Source organism: Cygnus atratus, chromosome 3, assembly GCF_013377495.2.
Source record: "Cygnus atratus isolate AKBS03 ecotype Queensland, Australia chromosome 3, CAtr_DNAZoo_HiC_assembly, whole genome shotgun sequence".
Taxonomy (NCBI): Eukaryota; Metazoa; Chordata; class Aves; order Anseriformes; family Anatidae; genus Cygnus; species Cygnus atratus.
This window is the reverse complement of record NC_066364.1, coordinates 89,219,775-89,241,115: the sequence shown is the minus strand read 5'-3', so window position 1 is coordinate 89,241,115 and position 21,341 is coordinate 89,219,775. Positions and strand designations below refer to the sequence as shown.

The 21,341-nt window shown below is 33.6% G+C and overlaps 1 protein-coding gene across 1 annotated transcript in view; it reads right to left on the bottom strand.

Annotated features, from left to right (window-relative positions):
• DNAH8 (dynein axonemal heavy chain 8) overlaps positions 1-21,341 on the bottom strand; it is a 132,252-nt gene that overhangs the window by 18,116 nt on the left and 92,795 nt on the right. Inside the window, exons 63-77 of the mRNA XM_035558510.2 lie at positions 19,991-20,094; positions 18,099-18,275; positions 16,558-16,725; positions 15,087-15,299; positions 13,497-13,634; positions 13,040-13,167; positions 12,113-12,284; positions 11,214-11,369; positions 10,201-10,356; positions 9,106-9,288; positions 8,589-8,694; positions 7,459-7,711; positions 7,163-7,353; positions 2,593-2,714; positions 1,243-1,361 (exon numbers count right to left, since the gene is read on the bottom strand). Coding sequence (XP_035414403.1) covers positions 1,243-1,361; positions 2,593-2,714; positions 7,163-7,353; positions 7,459-7,711; positions 8,589-8,694; positions 9,106-9,288; positions 10,201-10,356; positions 11,214-11,369; positions 12,113-12,284; positions 13,040-13,167; positions 13,497-13,634; positions 15,087-15,299; positions 16,558-16,725; positions 18,099-18,275; positions 19,991-20,094 — 2,386 coding nt within the window. The remainder of the gene's footprint in view (positions 1-1,242; positions 1,362-2,592; positions 2,715-7,162; positions 7,354-7,458; positions 7,712-8,588; positions 8,695-9,105; positions 9,289-10,200; positions 10,357-11,213; positions 11,370-12,112; positions 12,285-13,039; positions 13,168-13,496; positions 13,635-15,086; positions 15,300-16,557; positions 16,726-18,098; positions 18,276-19,990; positions 20,095-21,341) is intronic.

The window sequence follows — 21,341 nt, the reverse complement described above, 5'->3', positions numbered from 1 at the left end:
GCTTATTATTTATAGACTCCCCCTCCCTCTTCAGGGCTTATAGCATGTAGCACTTCTTCCATCAGAATCGGGTCTTTTACTGAACAGGTTGAATCCACTCCAAAGACAAGTCATGCCTAATTAATGATATTTTCAGTAGAGTCTCTGACTTATTTGTTGCAGAATTTGGAACCTATACAATGAATGCAGAAAGATATGAGAAAGGAAAGCATGATCTCACGTATAAGGCAGCTAAATGCTTATTTGGGGAAATCCATTCTATCCCAAGCCCTGCCACAAGTATCCTAGCTGACGCAATAAAATCATCTATGCCATGTTTTATACATGGGACTTCTGAATACCTGTTTTGCATTTTTACAATTCTCTTTCTAGTTTTTAAAATATTTTTAATTACTTAAGTTATTTAAAATAGTTCATTTAAAAAGAAGTGAGAAAAAATCATTTTGAAAACTATCTGGATGATTCTACTTTTTCTGGCTTTTTGGAGAAGGCTGCAATGTGATTTCCAGTTTCCTTTTGTCATGACATAAAAGCAAAGTCAAGAAGGACATGGAAGTATTAGAATGAGTCCAGAGGGGGGCCACAAAGATGATAAAGGGGCTAGAGCGCCTCTCCTATGAAGACAGGCTGAGAGAGTTAGGGTTGTTCAACCTGGAGAAGAAAAGGCTCCGGGGATTCCTTTTACCAGCCTTCCAAGTACCGGAAGGGGGCCTTCAGGAAAGCTGGGGAAGGACTGTTTGTCAGGGAGTATGGTGGTAGGACAAGGAGTAGTGACTTTAAACTAAAATAGGGTAGGTTTAGATTAGGCCTTATGGAAGAAGTTCTTTACTCTGAGGGTCATGAGTGACAGACTGCCCAGAGAAGCTTCCCACCCCTGGAAGTGTTCAAGGCCGGGTTGGATGGGGCTTTGACCAGCCTGGTCTAGTGGGAGGTGTCCCTGCCCATGGAAGGGGCATTGGAATTTGGTGGTCTTTAAGGTTCCTTTAAACCTAAACTATTATACGATTCTATGATTCTATGAAAGTCAGAAGACTGTTTTCCAGAAAAAGTTTTTTTTAGATTCTTCAGAGAACAGCTCTGAAGTAAGTAAATTGAATAATATAACATGTGAGTGAATTAAATTATATTTAATGTCACCCAGAAATTAATTGAAGTTATGCTAATATAATAATTGCATACATATAGACTGAGATACATGGTGCAATAATGTATGTAATTTCCCAAATTTCTGAAGATACTCACCTGATGAGTAAAAGCTTGCGACAGGTATCAAGTGAATCATTATATCCATCAGGTATAATTTCTTCCTCTGGAGCATCTTTATCAAACCAATTTTTCCATCCTTTTTCATTACTGGTTATCTAAATTCATTATGTTAATGCACACAAATATATTTCAGCTGTAGTAAAATCCCCTTGGAAATGTATATTTTAATGAGATTCTGTTATTATATTAGAATATACTACAAGTAACATTAACAGACTGTAAAATTTATGACATACACCATGTGAATTGCTATTAAGATGTTACAATTAGAAGTTTTAGTATTAAGGTGCAGCTACTTAAAAATCAGTAATTAGCAGGAGGATTCTATACTACAAAAGAAACATACCATGACTGATTTATTTCTTCTAGTCGCCAAGTACTAAGAGAAAAAGCTTTCTGTCCCAGTATAGTCTAGACAGTCAAAGAATCACAGATTAATAATAACAAGCTCTAGAAAGCTTTTGACTTAAGAAAGAGTAAATCTGACCACAAATATGACCGCTATTTAGGCACCTCTTAGAACATATGACCTAACAGAACAAGGGATAATGTTGGACGCAACATTATGAAAATTACTATGCAGTTGAGTGGGGAGAGTCAGCTGCAATATTCTCAGATTACTGGAATGAAAATGAGGAACACACTGATGCCATCTGTTCTGAAATACAGCACCATATGCCTGTTATAAACTATGTAGCTCTGGCTGGTTAACTGACATGGAAGAAATTTCAGAACAACCTAAATCAAGAATAGACTGGGAAAGGAGTGAGAAATTAACATACAGGAACCTCTTCCAACCATGTATCTCCTATAATCTCAGATTAAGAAACAACACAAATGTCCCTTTTAGAACTGCAATCCAAGTCTGAGAAAACAAAAAGAAACAACAGTTCTATATACATTGACACCAACCTGAGCACATGCTAGGACAGTATTCAGAGGAGATACCTTCTCAAAGCATCTACTGAAGGCCACAACCAAAGATAGATTACTGGACAAAAGGGACTTCAGTTGACTCAGTAAAATTACTAAGGTTTTATTACTTATCTCTTTATGTCATCTCTCCCTCAACCACAGCTGGAGGTAGTAACAGTGTGAAAAGCAACAGGGTCATCTAAATGTTTGAAGAGGAATATGTCTATATTAAATTAAACTAGATATCTAGGAATGGAGGACTTTGCCTAACTGTTCATTTCTACGCCTTTATTATTTTATACTCTTTTTTCTTTGTTTTTAACTACATCTCTCATGTGCACTCCCAATGTGAAATATGGGAGCACGATTATGATTAGGAAACTGCCTATTAACATAATTAATAAATATCACCTGATTCAAAATTTCTGCAAACTGTGGAAGTTTGCTTAATTCCACTAGGTTTAGCCACATCATGTCAAGAATCCAGCGAAATGGTTTGGGTGGGCAAGCCTTTAAATCCAGTGCTGCACCTCCTGCAGATAAAAACATTTAGATGAAATATACATCACAGTCCAAAGATCAAGATATTTTTGGTATTGCTTTTTAAATTATGTTTTCTGGACCATGTCACTTTCACTGGGGTACTACTTGCACTCGTGTACAGATCATTTTAAATATTGAGCATATATCACCTTAAATAGTAGATGTTAAGCCAGATAGCCAGTAGATCATACACATTTTACATCCTCTGATATGCACGTGGAGAGAAGACTAAGTAATACCCTTGGGATAAGATTGAAACCTGACTTTAAAAAGACTAAAAGAAAGACTCCAAATTAGTTTTGTATTATAGTTATCATTTTCTTCATCTTGTAGCTGCATCTTCTCCAGTCCTCTGCAAATTAATTAATGCTACCTTTCAGGAAAACTGGACGTTGTTATTTCAGGGGTCTCAGGTCTAAGACTATTTTATTCATTTAAGTCAGTGGTATAATGAATTTCACCAGTTTGCTACAAACAGACTAAAAAAGCATCTTGGAATAATAACTATTATTTTTAAGCAGCGATGTGTACGTGAGCACATGTGTGTGTATAACATAGCCTATGCTATTTTTGATTAGCCTATGCTAGCTTTGATTATTTTAATACTTTCAAATTATACATACATGCTTATAAAATATACATACATAAATATATATGTTGATCCCTTTTCAATTCAAATATTCATACTTTTACAAACTGTTTTTAATTATTCCATAAATTATGAAGAAGATTTAACACTTTTTGACTCTGCATCCATTTCATCCCCAAATTCTCCATGAATGGAATATAGAGAAAATGTATCATAAAGGCAAGAAGAAAAAGAACAGAAGACAATCCTACCACTGGAGTGAAAGGAGATTAGAACATTAATTCTTTACAAAAACAAAACAAAAAAAACACATTTTTTTTAATTTAAGAAATTATTGGAATTATATTATTCATAGCATTTTTCATACAGCTAAAACAAAAAAAAAAAAAAACAAAAAAAAACAAAGCTTGAAGTTCTGACAAATTTATAAGAAACTTTATGGTGCTTCAAATGTTATAATGCAACAAATACTTTCTGATTTGCATGAAGTCTCTTTTTGCTTACATTATAGACTTTACAGAGAAAGATTCGAGTCTTTGAGAGGTTTTCCTGCAGGCTTCCAGGATGCAAGAATTTTATTTATATTATTAGTGATGATTTTCAGGAAAGAGTAACTCTACTTTTAAAAGACAGATAAATAAACAGAAGATTCAGAAAGATTAGGTATTTTCCTAGTTATTTCTATATTCCCTAAGTTGAAATGGAAGAATTACTTTGCAAAATCTGGGCAATATTATGTCAACAGGAACAATTACCATCAAATGAAAGTGCAAGTTCCAACGAGTGGCCATTAAACAGATTTTAGGGAAGTTTTTGTTTTGGGGAAAGTTTTCATTTAAACCTTAATTTTAGATGCAGGCATATTCAATGAAGAATATGAATTCCAAAAATGTCAACAATGTGTTTCTCATTGTAATGCTTGATATTCTTGCTGTTAATATACATACTTAATCTTTTCCTAAATCCTGCTAAGGTCTTATGGTTAGTGGTTTGTTATGTTATTAATTGTGCAATGCCTAGAAACATATTTCCTTTTATTAGCTTTCATTTAGCCATACATAGGGATAAGTGAAAAGTTCCAGCATCTAGAAAAAAAATTATGCAAGCCTTTCATCCACATATGGAGACATTTAGATATAATCAAGAAATAGAATTAGATCATATATGATTTGAATGTTTACATAAGGAAACAGGGTTGATTAAAGGGCAAACTCTTCTTCAAGAATGTGAAGTTTCTACATAAAAATCCAAATTATTTCTGTCATACAAAAGTGCTAAGCTCCTTCATGATCTTTTATTATGAACTTTTCCTACTACTGAACTCTTTTTCCTTCCCTTTTCCCTAGGGATGACAAGCTTCAGTAACCTCAGAGAAAAGTCTGTTTCATGAAATCTGGGGTGAAAATAATGTCTTTTTTGCTTTTCCAGTAAGTACTTGTTAAAGTTTCCTTCAAGCATCCTTTTACTCATGTCCTTGGCATTAGGATATATGGCTTGAAATGATGCTGGGATCCACACATGGAACCCAGAGCTTCATAATCTCTGCAAACTGAAATAATGGAAATCAAATAGAAGATAACTAAAATTTTTTACACAAATCTGTAATCCATTATTAGCATTAGCATTATTACAATATGATATATTTTTCCAGAATCATATCTTTCACAAATTTAATACAGTAGTTCAACTGGATTTTTTTTTGGGGGGGGGGGGGGGGGGGGGGGGGGGGCAAATTATTGAATTCTGTGACTACCACAATCACTTTAGACAAATAGCCTTTTCTTACTTATAAGATGTAATCATTAGTTTTCCACAAAGTAGATACTTGGCAATATTTCTGGTTTTTATTTAAGTCAAAACCAAAGATGTTTTGCAGTTCTGTAATGCACTCTTTTATATCTATGGAGCTTCTTAGTAAAATAGACTTTATGCTAGAAAAGATCAATCTTCATTTGCATTAGTCCACTTTTTAATGGAAAAGAACGTAGCAGACTGCAGTGTCAGAACACCTATAAAGTTTTCAACGAACTCAGATTTTCTTTTATATTTTAGATTTTGTTTCTTTCTACAATTTCCATAGATAATCTATGCCATTCTCATGGCAGAAAAACAGAGCAAGTATATATATACATATACATATACATATATACACATGTATTTATAAACATTTTGAATACAGGCTATTTTCCCTCAATTTTGGGACCTGTTTTCTATGTTTTGCTGACTTCAGGATACCTTCAAGCTATAGCACTAAAGTGTTCAGGAAAGTCCTAGTGTTTGGCTTTAATGGAATACAGTAGAGCAGAATGGAATTCAATTTATGTACTTCAGCAGGAGGAAAGATTTAGAGTTGCTAATCTCCTGAGACCAGTGGAATAATGTGTTCTAGGGACCTTTCAATTTCAAATAGAAATGATTTTTCACTGAGACATCCCCTGATAATATGGCTGATGATAAGCCATGAAAGCTCTCCTCCTGGAAAAAAAAAATGAGGTAGAGGGATTTTTTTGAAAAATAAAAAAGGGAGAAAGCTTTCTTCAGCTGCCTGATGACATTTGGTAACATGGCATTCATTTTGCACCAACAAACTGCTCATCCAAGGAAGAAAAACTTGAACAATACATTCATTGCAGAAGATACCTAAGCATCCAGGACAATTTGGCAAGGCATCTGCCCACTTTCCATCTGATTCAAGAGCATACGAATAATTATAGAAATAATCATTGGAAATAATAGAAATAAAATCTGTTATTACTTTTTTATGGTGGCATTTTGTGCACTAGAAGAATTTCTCATTATCAAATCAGCTGTCATAAACATAGGTGGGAAACTGCATTCTTACATTTTAGACAAAAAAATTGTTAAAAGTATTCCTGTATTTTATTATAGATTATCATCAATAACAAAGTGATAAGCATCCACTTTCTGCTTTAGATGCTCAAGGTATATCTTCTTCCAGCAAAACAAAAATCCATGAGCTAGGAAGCCAAGAAATAAGGTTCCTTGTCTAATGCAGACAGTTCAGTTTGAAAGCATTTCAAAGCATACCCTGCCTGACATCAATGGTAAAATGGTAGCTGGATTCCTTTCTCAAAAGATAAAGCCACTATGACAAACAGGAAAGCAAAATAGTATGTGAATGTAATCTTTTTTTCTCCTACCCATTTTATTCATTAAAGGCAGCTAATGATGTTCCAAAAGCATGGTCACCACTTTGACATTAGATGTTTGCAAAATTCATTTGGTCATTGTAAGATTCAAGCAGGTTTCATATGGACCTCTGCATAAGTAATTGTGGTCACATTTTTCAGCAGAGTCATAAATTCAGGGTACAGAGGTAGACCTGGCCAGTTGGGCCACAGAAGCATGTTAGGTTCTGTAAAAATGATTGTTAGTTGATTGGCAAGAGTCAGAAAAAGCTTAAGCCGAAACCCATAGAAGGCTGTAGCACCTCCCAGACCACGTGTAGAGATGTTATGGCACCTTAGAAGATAGCTTTATTCAGCTCCTTGAAATGAGAGCAGCAAAAGAAAAAGAAGTCATCTAATTTATAAAAATAAACATGCAAATGTAATACAAAAATAACCAATAATTAAACCAGAGAACCAGAACTATCACCTTGTTCTCAGGAAAGAACACAGCCTGGATAAAATGCAGAGACAGAACTGAGATGTGAAACCGCTTTTAAATTCACTGGACCACAACAGGGATAAGACAGAGCCAGCTCCCACAGAACTATTGGCAGAAACCATGCAGCCAAAAAAAAACCACAAAAACATACATTGAAATGGTATAAAAGTTTAAAAGGTTGAAATTACCTCTATATATAACGCAAATTTTTAAACTTACCTCTAATGAGTGCATGGAACTCTCTAGTTTTCACACGTCCTCTCTCAAGATCAATTTTTAACGTCAGGAGGAGGGTAAAGAGAAATTTGTGGTTTTCATACAAGCCTCTAACAGAGTACAAATAAATTTCGTAGGTAACATACTCAATAATATTTGAGATTCTTTTATGGGGTAAAGGAGACTTCTCAGATCTGAATCATGAAAACAAAACACAAGAAAAGCATGTTAATAACATCTTGGAAAGAAACACATCAGAAAGACAAACATTTGAATATTAGAAAAATCTGACTTCCTACTTGGCCATAGATTGATCAAATAACTTTAAGAACTGAGCCAGTGAAGTTTGATACATATTATTGACCATGCTCATTTCTGTTATAAGAAAATAAAGAATGCTTCCACGTGTAGCAGCAGGTCGATATTCTTCCTGAGCAGAGTTAATCTTCACTTCAGTTTCTGCTGCCACAGACAACTTTTCAGCTACTTCAGCAGCTGTTTGTTTAGTTGTTTGCAGAACACCAATCAAGGATTCATCATCTACTAGTGAACCTAAAAAGCCAAATATTGGATGTTTAGGGCATTTTTATAACATTTTTAAACCTTCATATATGTAAAAATCAAAAGACTAAGTTACAATTATTTATACCTAATGTAAATGATTTACTGAACTACAGAAAGCATTTTAAAATGGAGACCAAACAGTGTACATAAGACTAAAACTTATTTTTATACTCAATAAGCAAAACAAATGCATTCAACTTATGTCAAGTTGAATGTATGTGCACCAAGAGTTTTGCATCATTTACTAGACATGTCACCTCTTCCAGGCACATAACATACGATGTTCATACAGAGTTATACAATTTTTGTTAGTCTGTTGATTGTCACATTCAAAGTCAAAGAGACTTAGGGTCCTAAAGACAATGATCACACACAAAATAGTATTCATCCATCTCAAGTACTTTTTAATCAATCTGCTGGAAGTCACCATCTTTTTATTTTTATCCCCCCGTCCCCCTCCCCCCCCCAAAAAAAAGATCATGTGCAGGCTCCTAATATAATGCAAAAGACTTTCAATACTATTTAAACTAGCCCATTTAACTCTGCATTTTCAGTGGATTAAGGATTTGCCCATGATCAGATACTTTACCTCATCTGAGGGGCAGAAAGCTATGAAGAATTTGGTTTATTTCACAAAACTTGTGTAGGTGTTTAAAATATTTAGTGTCTGGAATAGCTATATAATGGCTTGCTATCATACCAAATTTCTCATATCTGGTAAATCACATACTTCAAATCTCTACCATTGTATGTTCACGTATTATACTTTAAATAGATAAACCAATTTCTGTATGGAAAGGCTGTAACGTGCAGCAGCCTAATCTGCCCTTTAAAATCCTAGTTATTGTACTCTTTGATACAGAACCTCTAGTTGCACTTAGTTTGTACAGAAGATTGTCCTCTAGTTCTTTCATCTTCCTCTTATTAAAAGTTACATCTTCCATGAGTTTAATTCGTTCTGCCTCTAGTTCCTGTTATTAAAAGACAAGGAAATGGCATGACACTATGTACTGTAGCTATGAATCATACTTGAAATTCAGGTGCTGACTTTTCAAGTTCATGGAATGTGTATTTTATCTTTTCTGCTATCTAAAATATGTTACTGTAGCATCTTTTTTTTTTTTTTTAAGCATTTTTATTCAGTTGGAAGTATCTTATGAATGCCAAATGCTTCTGCTTATTTTTCTTCATATTGACAGCCATCTGTAGAAAATCACTGGTGTATATTATTGTAATTTTAAAATTTCCGTACTGAATCTCCATAAAAAATTTAGAAAATGGATGACTTTTTTTTTCCACTTGAACATTTTTTTATATATATATACTAAAACAGTTAAATCAAAATTAAGCATCACTATGGTTTATGTGCACTGTTAGGTTACCTTTTTTTCAGTAAGAATTACTCTTCTCAGTAACTGATTCTCAAGTCCTTTCATTGTAACGGTAAAATCAATAATTGATGTTTTTGCATTAATTTCAGGTGTGAAAGCAGGATTCGGTAGCTTTGTGGTAATGTATAGTCTAAAGGAACTCATTACATCTACTTCTTTATCACCAACTTTCACCTGTGGAGTAAGTATATGATAATGTTAAGCAGAGGAAAATGAACTTTATTCACATCAATGATATGGACAAGCAATAAATAAGTAAATGAATATTTGAAATACCAAAGAGAGGAACTTTATTTCACAATTCAAATTCGTCACGAAAATAATGACTAAATGTAACAGTAGAGGTATACTGTAAAAGTAGTATTACGTTTCAGATAAATATAGGGATTACTTCCACTGTGGGATTGCCACAAAAATAGCAATCATTTGGTTTCCACTATCATCAACAATCTTTTTTGTAATCTCTGTCAGATTCCAGACAGTTAATTAAGATAATTTGAAAAAAAAAATGCATGCAACAATATGCAGCATTTACAATCATTTAAGTTCAGAGTATTCGAAGAGGGGATGCTTTAAGAATTTGCAAGTCATTTCTTCATCTATTAAAGGTCAGAAACCTGCATGATTTTTCAAGGTTGGGAGTATACTTAATATTATTAATAAAACTTTTGGCATGTTGCTTCAGAATATAGTTCTATTACAGACTAAAGATTCCATGATTGCTACCATCAGCATTCCACACTAGAAACAGAAATATATTTTCAAACCTAGATAGTTCTATTAAAGGGTGTAAAATGAAATTGCTTGAAAATCAATAGAAAGTATTGTAAGCATTCAAAAGAATAAACATAATTGGTTCTGGTTTGTAAACTTCAGAAATAACTTCAGTAGTTAAATTTTAGACTCATCAACTTACTACTCAGCTGAGGTTCTGCCTCCTGTTTTTTATTAGTTCAGTTTGATTCTTCACACTGCCCTACTGAATACAAAGTTTACCTGATGCAGTAGAGGTTTGGAATAAATGGGCAAAATATCATTCATCGCAAAACTAACTACTTATTCCAGGTCTTTCATTCAATTACTAACCTTAAAAGAAGTTCCAGATTTCATGAAATTCTTTTCTAATATATTATCAAGGACTGGATCCAACTCTTCACCTATATCTTCAATTACAAGTGATCGTCCCAATGAAAGACTATCTTCTAGGTGTGTACGGAAATACTTGTGATTCAAAGTTGTTACCTCAAAAAATAAATTATATATTGATATAAGGACAAAGCATTTCTTCAAAGTCTTACATGAAAACCACAGATCTCACTACAAAAACTTTTTTCATTAATTTTGTTAGTTGCATTTTAAAGGCAGTAACAAATGTTGGCCATGCAGCAATTTATCCAGAAAGAAATACTCCTTGTGTATACAATGAAATGTAAATGGTGAAGTAAAAGATCGGCTGTAATGGAATCTGCAAAATTTCATTATCAGAACACAAGTAAAACTGGCACAACTTCTTGAAAGCTGAAAATGTTACGTGCATTTTTGAAATCACACGTCTGACTTCTGATTTTCTATTCTATGTCCACAGATAAGATTTCCTAATTTTGTTTTTAAATCTTGAGAAATTCTTTCTGAATTCAGCCTAATAGATGAATCACTGTTACGATATCATGAACTCAGATATTTGAAATAGCACAAAAAAGGGACTTGTAGTATATGAAACCATAAAAATAAGTAAATAAAACACTACTTTTGTATTGTTTTTTTTAATTATTATCTATTTTAACATTCAGAAACCTCTCATATTATTTTCAAGATTTTAGCTTCAGCTATGAAATAGGGCCATCCTATTGGAAAAGAGCTTTGCACAAAAGCACTCTGGAGTCTTGGTGAACTATATGAACATGAACTTGCAAGCTGCTTTTGCAGCAAACACTAACAGCATTCTGGGCTGCTTTAGTAAGAGCATCACCAGCAGGCTGAGAAAGGTGATCCTTCTCCTCTGCTCATTACTGGAAAGAAACATCTGAGCAGTCCAGTGCTGGGCTATAACATTTAAAGGAATATAACGTAGCACATTATGTTTTTAAAACATTGTTCACCTGTAATTCATTATCCTGTTCTTTCTTTTTAATCCATGATTTTCCTTGAGTTTGTGGGTCTACCAACAGGGGGTATCTAGTTGCCTTAGTGACAATGATACCATTCTGAATTGAGAGATCATCTCCAGGGAGTCCTTGAAGATTCCACTCACTAATCTGAAGAATAAAAAAAAAAAAAAGTTTGGAGTAAAAAAAAAGTTTGGAGTAGAATCTCACTGGAACTATTATCCTTCAGTCAAGATTGTTCTAAGAAACAATGGAGACATCAAGCAAAAGGGGATGCATATCTGAAGTTCCTGAAAAATGACTAATACGGACAGAAAATATTTATAGTCTAAGAAAACTTGACAGCCAAATTAAGCACTGGGGTCAATTAAGAGAAAACCAGACTGAGAGTTTTGGGCTTAATATTTGAAGAAGAGTACTTGAATACTCTGGAAAGACATTATCGCCTTTCTGACTCCCATGAAAATATTTCACACATTCTTTGTTAAACGTTCTCTTTGATATAAAATCTGTTTTTCTTTTTTCAGACTATACCCAGATAACATTGACAGAAACAAAAGCTAACAACAAACAACACTGTCTTAGTAGATATGTATCCTATAGATGTGGTTATGGATTCCCAAAATAAGATGCATGAAAGTACATGATGTTACTGGCAATTATGCAATTGTATAATATATAGCTTGTTTATCATACATAACTTGTTTATCTATCTAAACATTCTCAGTACTCAGATGTTTAGTGGAAATTGCCAAGAACTTTGGGAAACCACAGAACTACACTGGACAGCAATATTGTGGATAATGGTCCAGTTCTAAGCATAATGTTGTCTAACAGCAAGAAAATATGTTCACTGAAATTAAAATGAAACCCACTGATCATCAAGAACTTACTGTTGGGGGATCTACCAACATAGAAATCAGGTTCAAGTTTTCAGTAAAGGGGATTTTATGGGCTCTCATCTCTGCTTCCCATAAGTCTTTAAGCAAAAGCTTCCTTAAGTTTTGATTAAAAGGTCCACAGTAGGAAAGAAAACCTGTGCAAAGCAGTACATCTCCCACAAGTCTGGAAAAAAAACCACACACACACACAAAAAAAAAAGAAAGAAAGAAAAAAATTAATTAAAAGGTGATGTGCAATTTCATTTTCTATCAATTTAGATAAGCAGCTTTTAAAACATAGAAGATTTCTGCTCTTAGGGCTATTTAAGGAAAGAACTGGTGCTCAACATTTTTGCATTTGGAGTGGTACACAGTGGGGACTCCAAAGCTTCTAAATTTCTCAGAACAAGGCCTACTATATACTACATGTGTTTCAGCACACCAGTTATAGGACAAGGGCTAATGTCCAGTTTCTACAACTCCCTCTTTCATTCAAATATGCCATAACAAATATCAAAACGGATGCTTCTTTTCCTAACCAGTATCAGGCTAGGAATTCTTCCTCATTCCTTCACATAGTCAGCCTTAGATCATTCCTATCTCCCACCTATCTGAGGGTTTCACTTTCCTAGTAACATTAGAACAAGAGAAGTGTTAAGGGGACAGAAGAGACAGCTGTAACATAAGCACATAACTGCACTAGAGTAATCCCTTTTGAAATGAATTACGGAATGTGTGGTATTGTTCTGAAGTGAAATACAAGCATTCAGTTACTCACAAATAATTATGGGAGGGAAATTCAAATTTCAGGACAGTTCACTTAATTGTGCAATTATATTAAGATTTCTAGGAGGAAAATGAAGTACAACTATTAAAGCTATTAAATTGCTTGCTGGCTCTTCATTTTTTACATTTTATTTTCTCTGATGAATTTGATACCTGTTAATCTGAGATTTAAATTCTTTCCTTTGCTCAGTCCACCTAACTTTCTCTCCACTCAGTCCATCTATAAGTGCAGAGGCTGCTTGCATCTTTCTTCTGCATGTTTCTGCATCATTCAGTAAGTCCTAAAAATGAAAGAATGTCCTATTTCATTTAATAATAGAATGCAAAAATCTTAAGAGTTATTTTATATATTAGTTCAACACCTTATGATGGTTAATCGATTTATTTAGAGGTCATTCTGGAGATCTGCAAGTGCATCTATTGTCTAATATGTGCCTATTCATAGGAAAAAGAAAATATGAGAGAACAGATTCAAATCTCTTTAATTTTTATGCATGAGCCTCATCCATGTTATTCAGGGTAGTAGGTACTAAGTGAATGTCTGTATCGATTCCTGATAGTGTAAGTTTTGCACATAAGCATTTTCATAATAGAAATACTTGTATCTCACCATTTTCTCCTTCATTGCTGCATCAAACTTTGCCTGCACTTTATCCAGTTCAGCTTGCTTTTCATCTAATGCCTCCTGAGCCTTTGCTAATTCTGCATTAGCGACTTTCAGGCGGCCTTCCTGTTTTGCCAAGTTAGCCTACGAAGAGAAGGAATATTAAAACAATAATGGTACAAGACTTGAATATACTTTGAGGATTTATTTTCTGCCTGCTTAGTTGGAAATTAGCAGCCAACAATACACTGAAACATATTTATATTAGTATTTGAATAAATATTATTTCCTTTGAAAACTGTGATGTATATATACTTCAGATACTACTTTTGTGTTAAATATCTAGTAGGAACCTTGAGTACTACTGTCAACTATATATATATATTTGTTTTAGTAAAAAATTGCATTTAAGGAAGCTGCTTAAGGTATTAAGGTTTCTGATCTGTAAATATTGATTAGCCTAAAAAAAAACAACTACTCACAATCTTCTTGCTTGACTATACACTTTAGTCTCTCTTTTTAATTTGTGTATTCTGCAGTGATCGACAATTACAACAGATTTGTCCTTGATCAGCTAACAATACAGTTTTCATCCACTGCAAAATCATGATCCTAAAACAGTGAATCCTCCCTAAACGTATATTTATGCTAAATATAGGATATTCATTAGATTCTTATTTATTTATTCATTGAATCATAACCTGCATCACTGTTGCTTTTTAAATTACATTTATACCTGTGACAAAACAAGATTTGGAATCACCATTCATATTCTTTCCCCTTTGGGATCTATAGGGATTAAATACTTGTTTTATAATCCAAAAAGCAACAAACACTGTATTTGAGCTCCTATATTATCTTTACCTCTGATAAAAAAATTCTGTTGAAATGTTCATGAACATGTAAAAGAACACCCACACTAAAGTAAAAATGACTCCTAAAATACATTGGAACATAACTTCTTTATTCATGTGAGCCCCAAATCTCTTAACAATGCCAATATCTGGGCAAGAAATCAGCCCTCCACTTGCTTTAAGTTATTGCATGAAAGCAGAGAAAGTAAAATAGCTGGTAACCCTCTATTAATTTCTTTTCAGCATGAAAGCTCTGTTTGCAGGACTCTTTTGAGAATCAGTGAAGATCTTCTCCTAGTACAACATTATGAAAACAATTCTAACACAATAAAAACACAGAAAATAGTTTTCACTGAACACAGTAGACCAGAACACCTATCTAAGTGAATTTCAGAGATCACTCTGCCATTAAGAAAATTCTGTTTTCCTGTGTGGTACAGAAATTTGGGATCTTTTGGAAAGACAATGGAACAGAAGAATACTACTTTTCATAGTATAGTTAATCTCTCCTAAATTTAATTTAAACTAAATTGTTGTTCTGTGCTTTATCTAGAATCAAGAGGAGGATACTGTTTGTTTTTTTTTTTTCTACTCATATCATCCTTAGCCACTACATTCTACAGGCAGTTATGTCTGAATCAATTTATTTACATATTTAAGAATAAATAAATCTTATGACGATTAAAGTAAATGAAATTAAATTACATGGAAATAAAACACAAAGATAGAGGTGATGTGTTACCTTAAGAGGTAAGACTTCTCTATTAACACCATAAAATATCGACATGGCTTCCGTCCAAGACAGGAGTCCTGCTACATTACCACACACCTTTTTACCACTCTCCAATGTATAGTCTTCCATGTTAAAGTAAGGTTGAAGTAATTCTACTGTTTCTTCATTGATTGAGTCCTTAGGAAACTGCTGTAGACTCTGCAGGAATGGGCCACTCATAAGCTACAAAAAAAAAGAACACAGGATATTTGTAGTCTCTTTACTCATTTTATTACCAAAAGGTTGATTATAGGTGAGTATGTCAGATGGATGGATGGATGGATGGATGGATGCATGGATGCATGGATGGACGGACAGAAGGTAGGATAGAATGGAGTTCCCAAAATTCTTCTGAAAAAGGAGGTAATTCATACAGTTATTATTATAAGGGTGTTCTATTCAGTTCTAACTCCTTCCACATGCTTCAACAATTCTAAAGTTTTAAGAAATTACACTTCAGCGAATGTAGTTTCTATTTCATATTGCTGCTTTGCCATTTAAGAAGCATTTAAAAAGCAGCATTTCGTAAAAATTTCAGTCAAGATACAGCCTCAGAAATACACTTGTAACTTACCTAAAGAATGCCAATAAAACCGGCTTATGCATTTTTGAAATGTGATCTAAATTCTGGAAAGGGAAACCATTGGTTTTAAAATTTTCTAACAAATGTTTAACATGTTAAAGACAAGTCATGGAATAACTGCTTATCCCATTTCATTATGTCCACGGAAAATGACAAGGTTTGGTGATTTCTTAGTGTCTGGGCAAGCTTAAACAAAAAGCGAGAGCTCTATTCACATCCAAGATATGCAATTTTTCTTCATTTGCATGATAACTTTGAGGCAGCAATAATTGCAAATTAATATACTAATAGAGGTAGAAGAAAATTTAAAGAATGGCAGGAAAAGGCATGGAAAGAAGAGAGTAAGAGAAGAGAGAAAGACTAGAAGATATGGCCATCTGCCCAAGGAATTTGGGCCAAGAATATTGAAATGTAGAATGGAAAAAAAAAAAAGTTCTATCTCTTAGTCAAACAATCAACAAGTCTGGAGGAACAGAAAAAAAAATGTTTAATTGTGAGCATGCAAATTCCCAAAGAGAAAGAGGGATGTTCCAGAATATCCGTACCTTATGCATGGTAAATATACATAGAATGAGAGACAATCACATTTTATGAGAACATTAGAAGGAAGTACTACTGACAACAATAATTCTTTTTCAGGTATAAGGTCACATGGAACTGGACCAACACAATCCTCTAAGCAATTCTCTTACTAACTTCTAACAAATAAATTCTATTTGTATACTACATGCATCTTAAAATCACATTTGCATTTTTACAAACTTCTTTCCTGCTTTGAGTAAATGGCATCATAAATTCTCTGATATGTAAGATGCTACTTCTGATTTTTAAGAAACACAATTTGTAAACTCTACTTACTTTTAATGATTCTCCCCATGATGGCTTGCAGCAAGGCTTTTCTGGATCCATGGTAACTGGATCTACTTGCTTTTGGAACAGTAACAGACAACAGTCCATGATCCTCATAATTAGGTGAGGAGGTTTTGCAAGTTTTCTAACAGTAGCAATATCCACTGGTCTGATTGTCTATTACAAGAAAAATGTAATGATACTTTGTATGCCTCAATACCATTATCATATTTTCCTATTAAATACCTTGATTTTAATATTGTTTGTCATACTTTTCTCTGAGGTAAGCTATATTAAGAACATACAAAATATGAGTCACTGGGCTTACTTTACTGAATGTTATAGTTATATGAAACTTAAATACTTTTAACAAATATATATTTGATGTGAATATTTTCTCAATGTTAAAGATAGCACTCAAATAAATTTTAAATACATAGAACAACAGCATTAACTTGGCAATCTAGGTGACTGAAGAAGAGTATAATAAATTGCAAAGTACTTAATTACAAGCACTTTCCTTGGTATAACAATATTTTGGATTTTTAAGGGTTGTCATCATTTATTCTGAGATAAATTTGATCTATTTTGTTGCTTTCTTAGCTATTATAGGTATGAGATATTGTTATTTTAAATTCTTTTCCTAGTAGCATCACTGACACTTTGCTTAGCTTAATAATATTTCAAACAAAAATAATAAATGATTAAAACTTCTAAACTAAGAAAGTAATTTCTGTCTGCAAAATACATGCATGCTACTGTCTGGAAAGAGTAGTTACAGACAAAATATAGAATCCACAGGATAGTGCAGGAGTACACACATTTTATAAAAGTGTATTTTGTGAGCAGTTTTGAAAGTTTTATTTATGTTGTTATCTATCAGTATAAGAGTAAACAACGCTCACTTTTCCTTACTTTTTCCACTCATTATGGTTTTGTCACATAGCTTCTGGTAAGTGGAACAGAAGTCCTTAACCATGCAATACATTATTGATTTTTGATTTCAGAGCTCTTAAGTTTTTAACTGTTCAAAGGAGAATAATGAAATTAAATTATAGAGTGCAGCAATGCCTCAAAATTCCTTAACTCTGATTCTGATTCCCCGAATCCTCATTGTTTCTTCTTTCTCTCCAGTTTTAATGATTTTTTAGTGAAGGCTGACACAGCCTTATACTCCTCTTTCTTAGAAGGAATATACAACTAGTTAACTATGAAAAAAAAAATCAAAAAAATTAAAAAAAAAAATTTAGAACAAGAATTATTCTTTTTAATTCAGAATATCAAGATTCTAAATTCTAAATGCATCTGTAACTTTGGGAAAGATTTACGCCTGCCAAAGATCAATTAGTAAGGTAAAAACAGGACAATTACTATAAAATAATCTCTATGTTTTTAGAAAGAAATTGCACACTCCATAGACATCACCTACAGTGATAAGCTAGTGTCAGCAGTCAAAAACAACTGACAACTGCATATTGGTGAAACTAGCCTTTCTTTCACTGGTGACTCAAATAGCACAAAGCCAATGAAAATCTAAGAAATTTATTCACATTCAATGCAGCTTCTGCTTCTTCTAGTGCTGGTTTAGCTGCCTCCAGTTTACTTTCTGCTTTCACTTTTTCTAAATCGATTTCATCGACAATTTTTTGTGCTTTATCTTTCACACCTTGGACTTCATTTTTTACTTTAGATGCAGCTTCAGCACTTGCTGTGACTTCTGCTAGTACCTGGAGTTGTTAATAAACACATGAAAAGTACGCATCAAAATGGTGGAACAAGTGATTAAGATATCAGATACAAGAGTACACAGATATATAAGGATGTTTTAAAGATATATATATAAGGCTAACCCCAGAAATCTGATAAATCATAATCCTATAAAGCATGGAATCAAAATGATTATCATTTACAGAATCCTCATAAAGAAAAATTGGAGTAGTCTCTCAGCAGGAGTTGGACAGTAAAACTGAATTACTTTTAAAATGGATAAAAGACCTTTCAGTGGCTTTTAAAGCTTGTTTTTTGTTTCTTTGTTTGTTTTTATTCTATGATGGATTTTCATCTGATTTGAATCTATACTTTTTCAATACAATGAGTATTTGTGTTGTTTGTTTTTTTTTCCACAATAATTCTGCAAATAAAGATAAAAATAAAATAGCTAATCAAACTAATGGAGGATGGCAAACTATCTTCATGAATGTTCAGCCTTCCTTTTACTTCTCTAGTCTAAGACAACTCATTTTTAACTAGTCTATTGAAAGAAAAACCCTGTGAATCCACGGAAATGTTATCCATTTGTGTCTTTATTCTTCAGTACATGTATTTTTAGTTCTATTGTACATGTGACATACAGTTGATGTCAGAATATTTTTTTTTCAGGATTAGCTGTAGGGTCAGCATTAGACCAGCATTCTGAATGCATTTACCAGACATAAATAATGTTCTCAAATAGCTGTGAGAAGAAATGATAGATAAAAAACAAAATCCCTCTTTTTTTTTTTTTTTTTTTGGGTCAAATCCAATTCTACAGGCTCAATACTAAGTGGAAAGAAAAAAATATATGGAATATAAATATCACGCTTAGTTTAAATAAATATCTGTTCTTTTATTTTGTCCATACATCTTCTACTTATGATGACTCATAGACAGTACCCTATTGAAAAAGTTGACATCCCAGAGGCTATGTAAACAATTATTGTCAGACAGCTATTCCAAAATGCATATCAAATACAAATATCTATCATACTCTTGAATTGTGAGCAGTGTTAATTCATCCCTTTTCTGTCATTATTTTCTCTCTTATGAAGAATGCAGATAGTCCCTCAGCAATCACTGGCAAAAGGTTTGCTCTCTAGTGCATACCATATATATGCACCATCAGAATATTATGGTATCTTTCAGAAAACAGAATGCCTAAAGTAATATTTGATTTATACCAGACCACCAGTCTCATGAATATATGGACACCTTGTTACTGTAAAAACAAAATATGAAACTGAACTAAAGCTGGATGAATTTTGAAAAGCAATTTTGAAATACTGAAGTGCCGTCACCATCCATTAACTTATCGACAAATAAGTGCACTTATAACACCAAATTTAATAAACTCTAGTCAACCACTCACAGAAATAAACAACACATGAAGCAAAAACTGAAGCCCGATGCTTGTAGGAGTGGAAAGAAATGAGAGGAAAACAAGGAAGACACACAGTCTCTGAATATGTTTATGAACTCCCACCCAGCCAGTATAATCCCAGCCTCTGTTGTTTCAGAAGTATGTGCTGTACTGACCTGCCGGCACAGGGGCAAAACCTCTGTTTAGACCACAATGCACTTTTATTGACTTGTACAAATTATGAGAGACTTCTGCCATACCACTTCACCCCACTGTATATCCTAATGCTATCCACTGCCTTTTGCTATTTAGCACTTTAATCCTTACTTCATCTGCCTTTACAGATGCCACAGCCAGTTCCTTCTCCTTAACAGCCAGTTCCTGAGAGAGCTTAGCAACAGATTCACTGGCCTCCATCAGTTTAGACAGACCTATTAATTAAAAGATAAAAATCAGAAAAATTAAAACTATTTTTTCCTAATTATATAATATAATCTAGCTCTGGATATCAAATAACTTGTATCTTTTGCTCTTCTTCAAATTTTCATGATAGAGAAAGTGCATAAAAGTCATACTAACTTGATTGTGCTTTAAATTCACTTTTCATAGATATAAATAATTTCATAGGGTACCAAATGATAATAAACAAGCTTGAGTCTTCAAAAAGAAATCCAGAATTTTTAGTTTTGGTTTGTTATAGCTGTAAATGGTACCTAAAAGTAGAGTGCTGAGGATATGTTGTTTCAAAAACACACACAATGATCAAAAAATCAGACTTATACTACACTTGTAACATTGAATTAGAAAATGACGTCAATATTTGGATCCATGACTGCATTCTGACCGGGAGTTCTTTCCAGAAAGTGAGAAGTTACATGGCCCATCTTCAGAGATAATTTTATAGTTAGACTGGATGCTAGTTTCATCAATATGGAATTCAGTATGAAATGTGAGATTCAACCTGCTGAATCTCACACAGCTTTTGTGAAGGCACAGATGACCGAAGCCCCAAAGTGGAGTCACCAAAAGTAGGCCCAAAGGTCACAGCAAGATTACAGCCTCCAGCTTCTGCAAATTGGAGCTTCTCTTATCTCTGGTGACAGAAAGCACAGAAAAAAAAAAAAAAAAGAAAAGAAAACAACAACAATAAATAAAAACACCTATGCCCACATAGTTCAGGGCCAGTCCAATCATACTCCCATATATGCTGAAGCAACAATCCATAGAGGCCTTTTAGCCTTACACAGTTGCTCAAAAAGAGAGGAGTTTGCTCCTCTATTCTTATTACATATTCAGTCTGTCCCACGCATCTTTATTTTCTCTCCTCCGTTGCTCATTGATATGAGCGCTGATTTTTGGCTGAGTTCCACATTGCATGCTGAATCCTCTCTAGCTTCTTCTCTCCTCTTCACAACTGAATCTTAAAAATCTTACAGCTTGCCTGGAAGCATTCTCCTCAGCATCCTTTCTCCTTAAAGGCTAGAGTCAGAGCACTCTTGCAATTACACCTTGGATGCATCTCTTATGTGTGGTGTTTTTCTGTTCTCTCTCTCCACTTCTCTGTTACCACATTTTACACAGAAAAGCACTCTCTCCTAGGACGTTTCCTGTTCTCCATCACAGCTGCCTCACAATCAAGCTACTGCCATTCCACAGGCTTTTTATTATTCTTCAACAA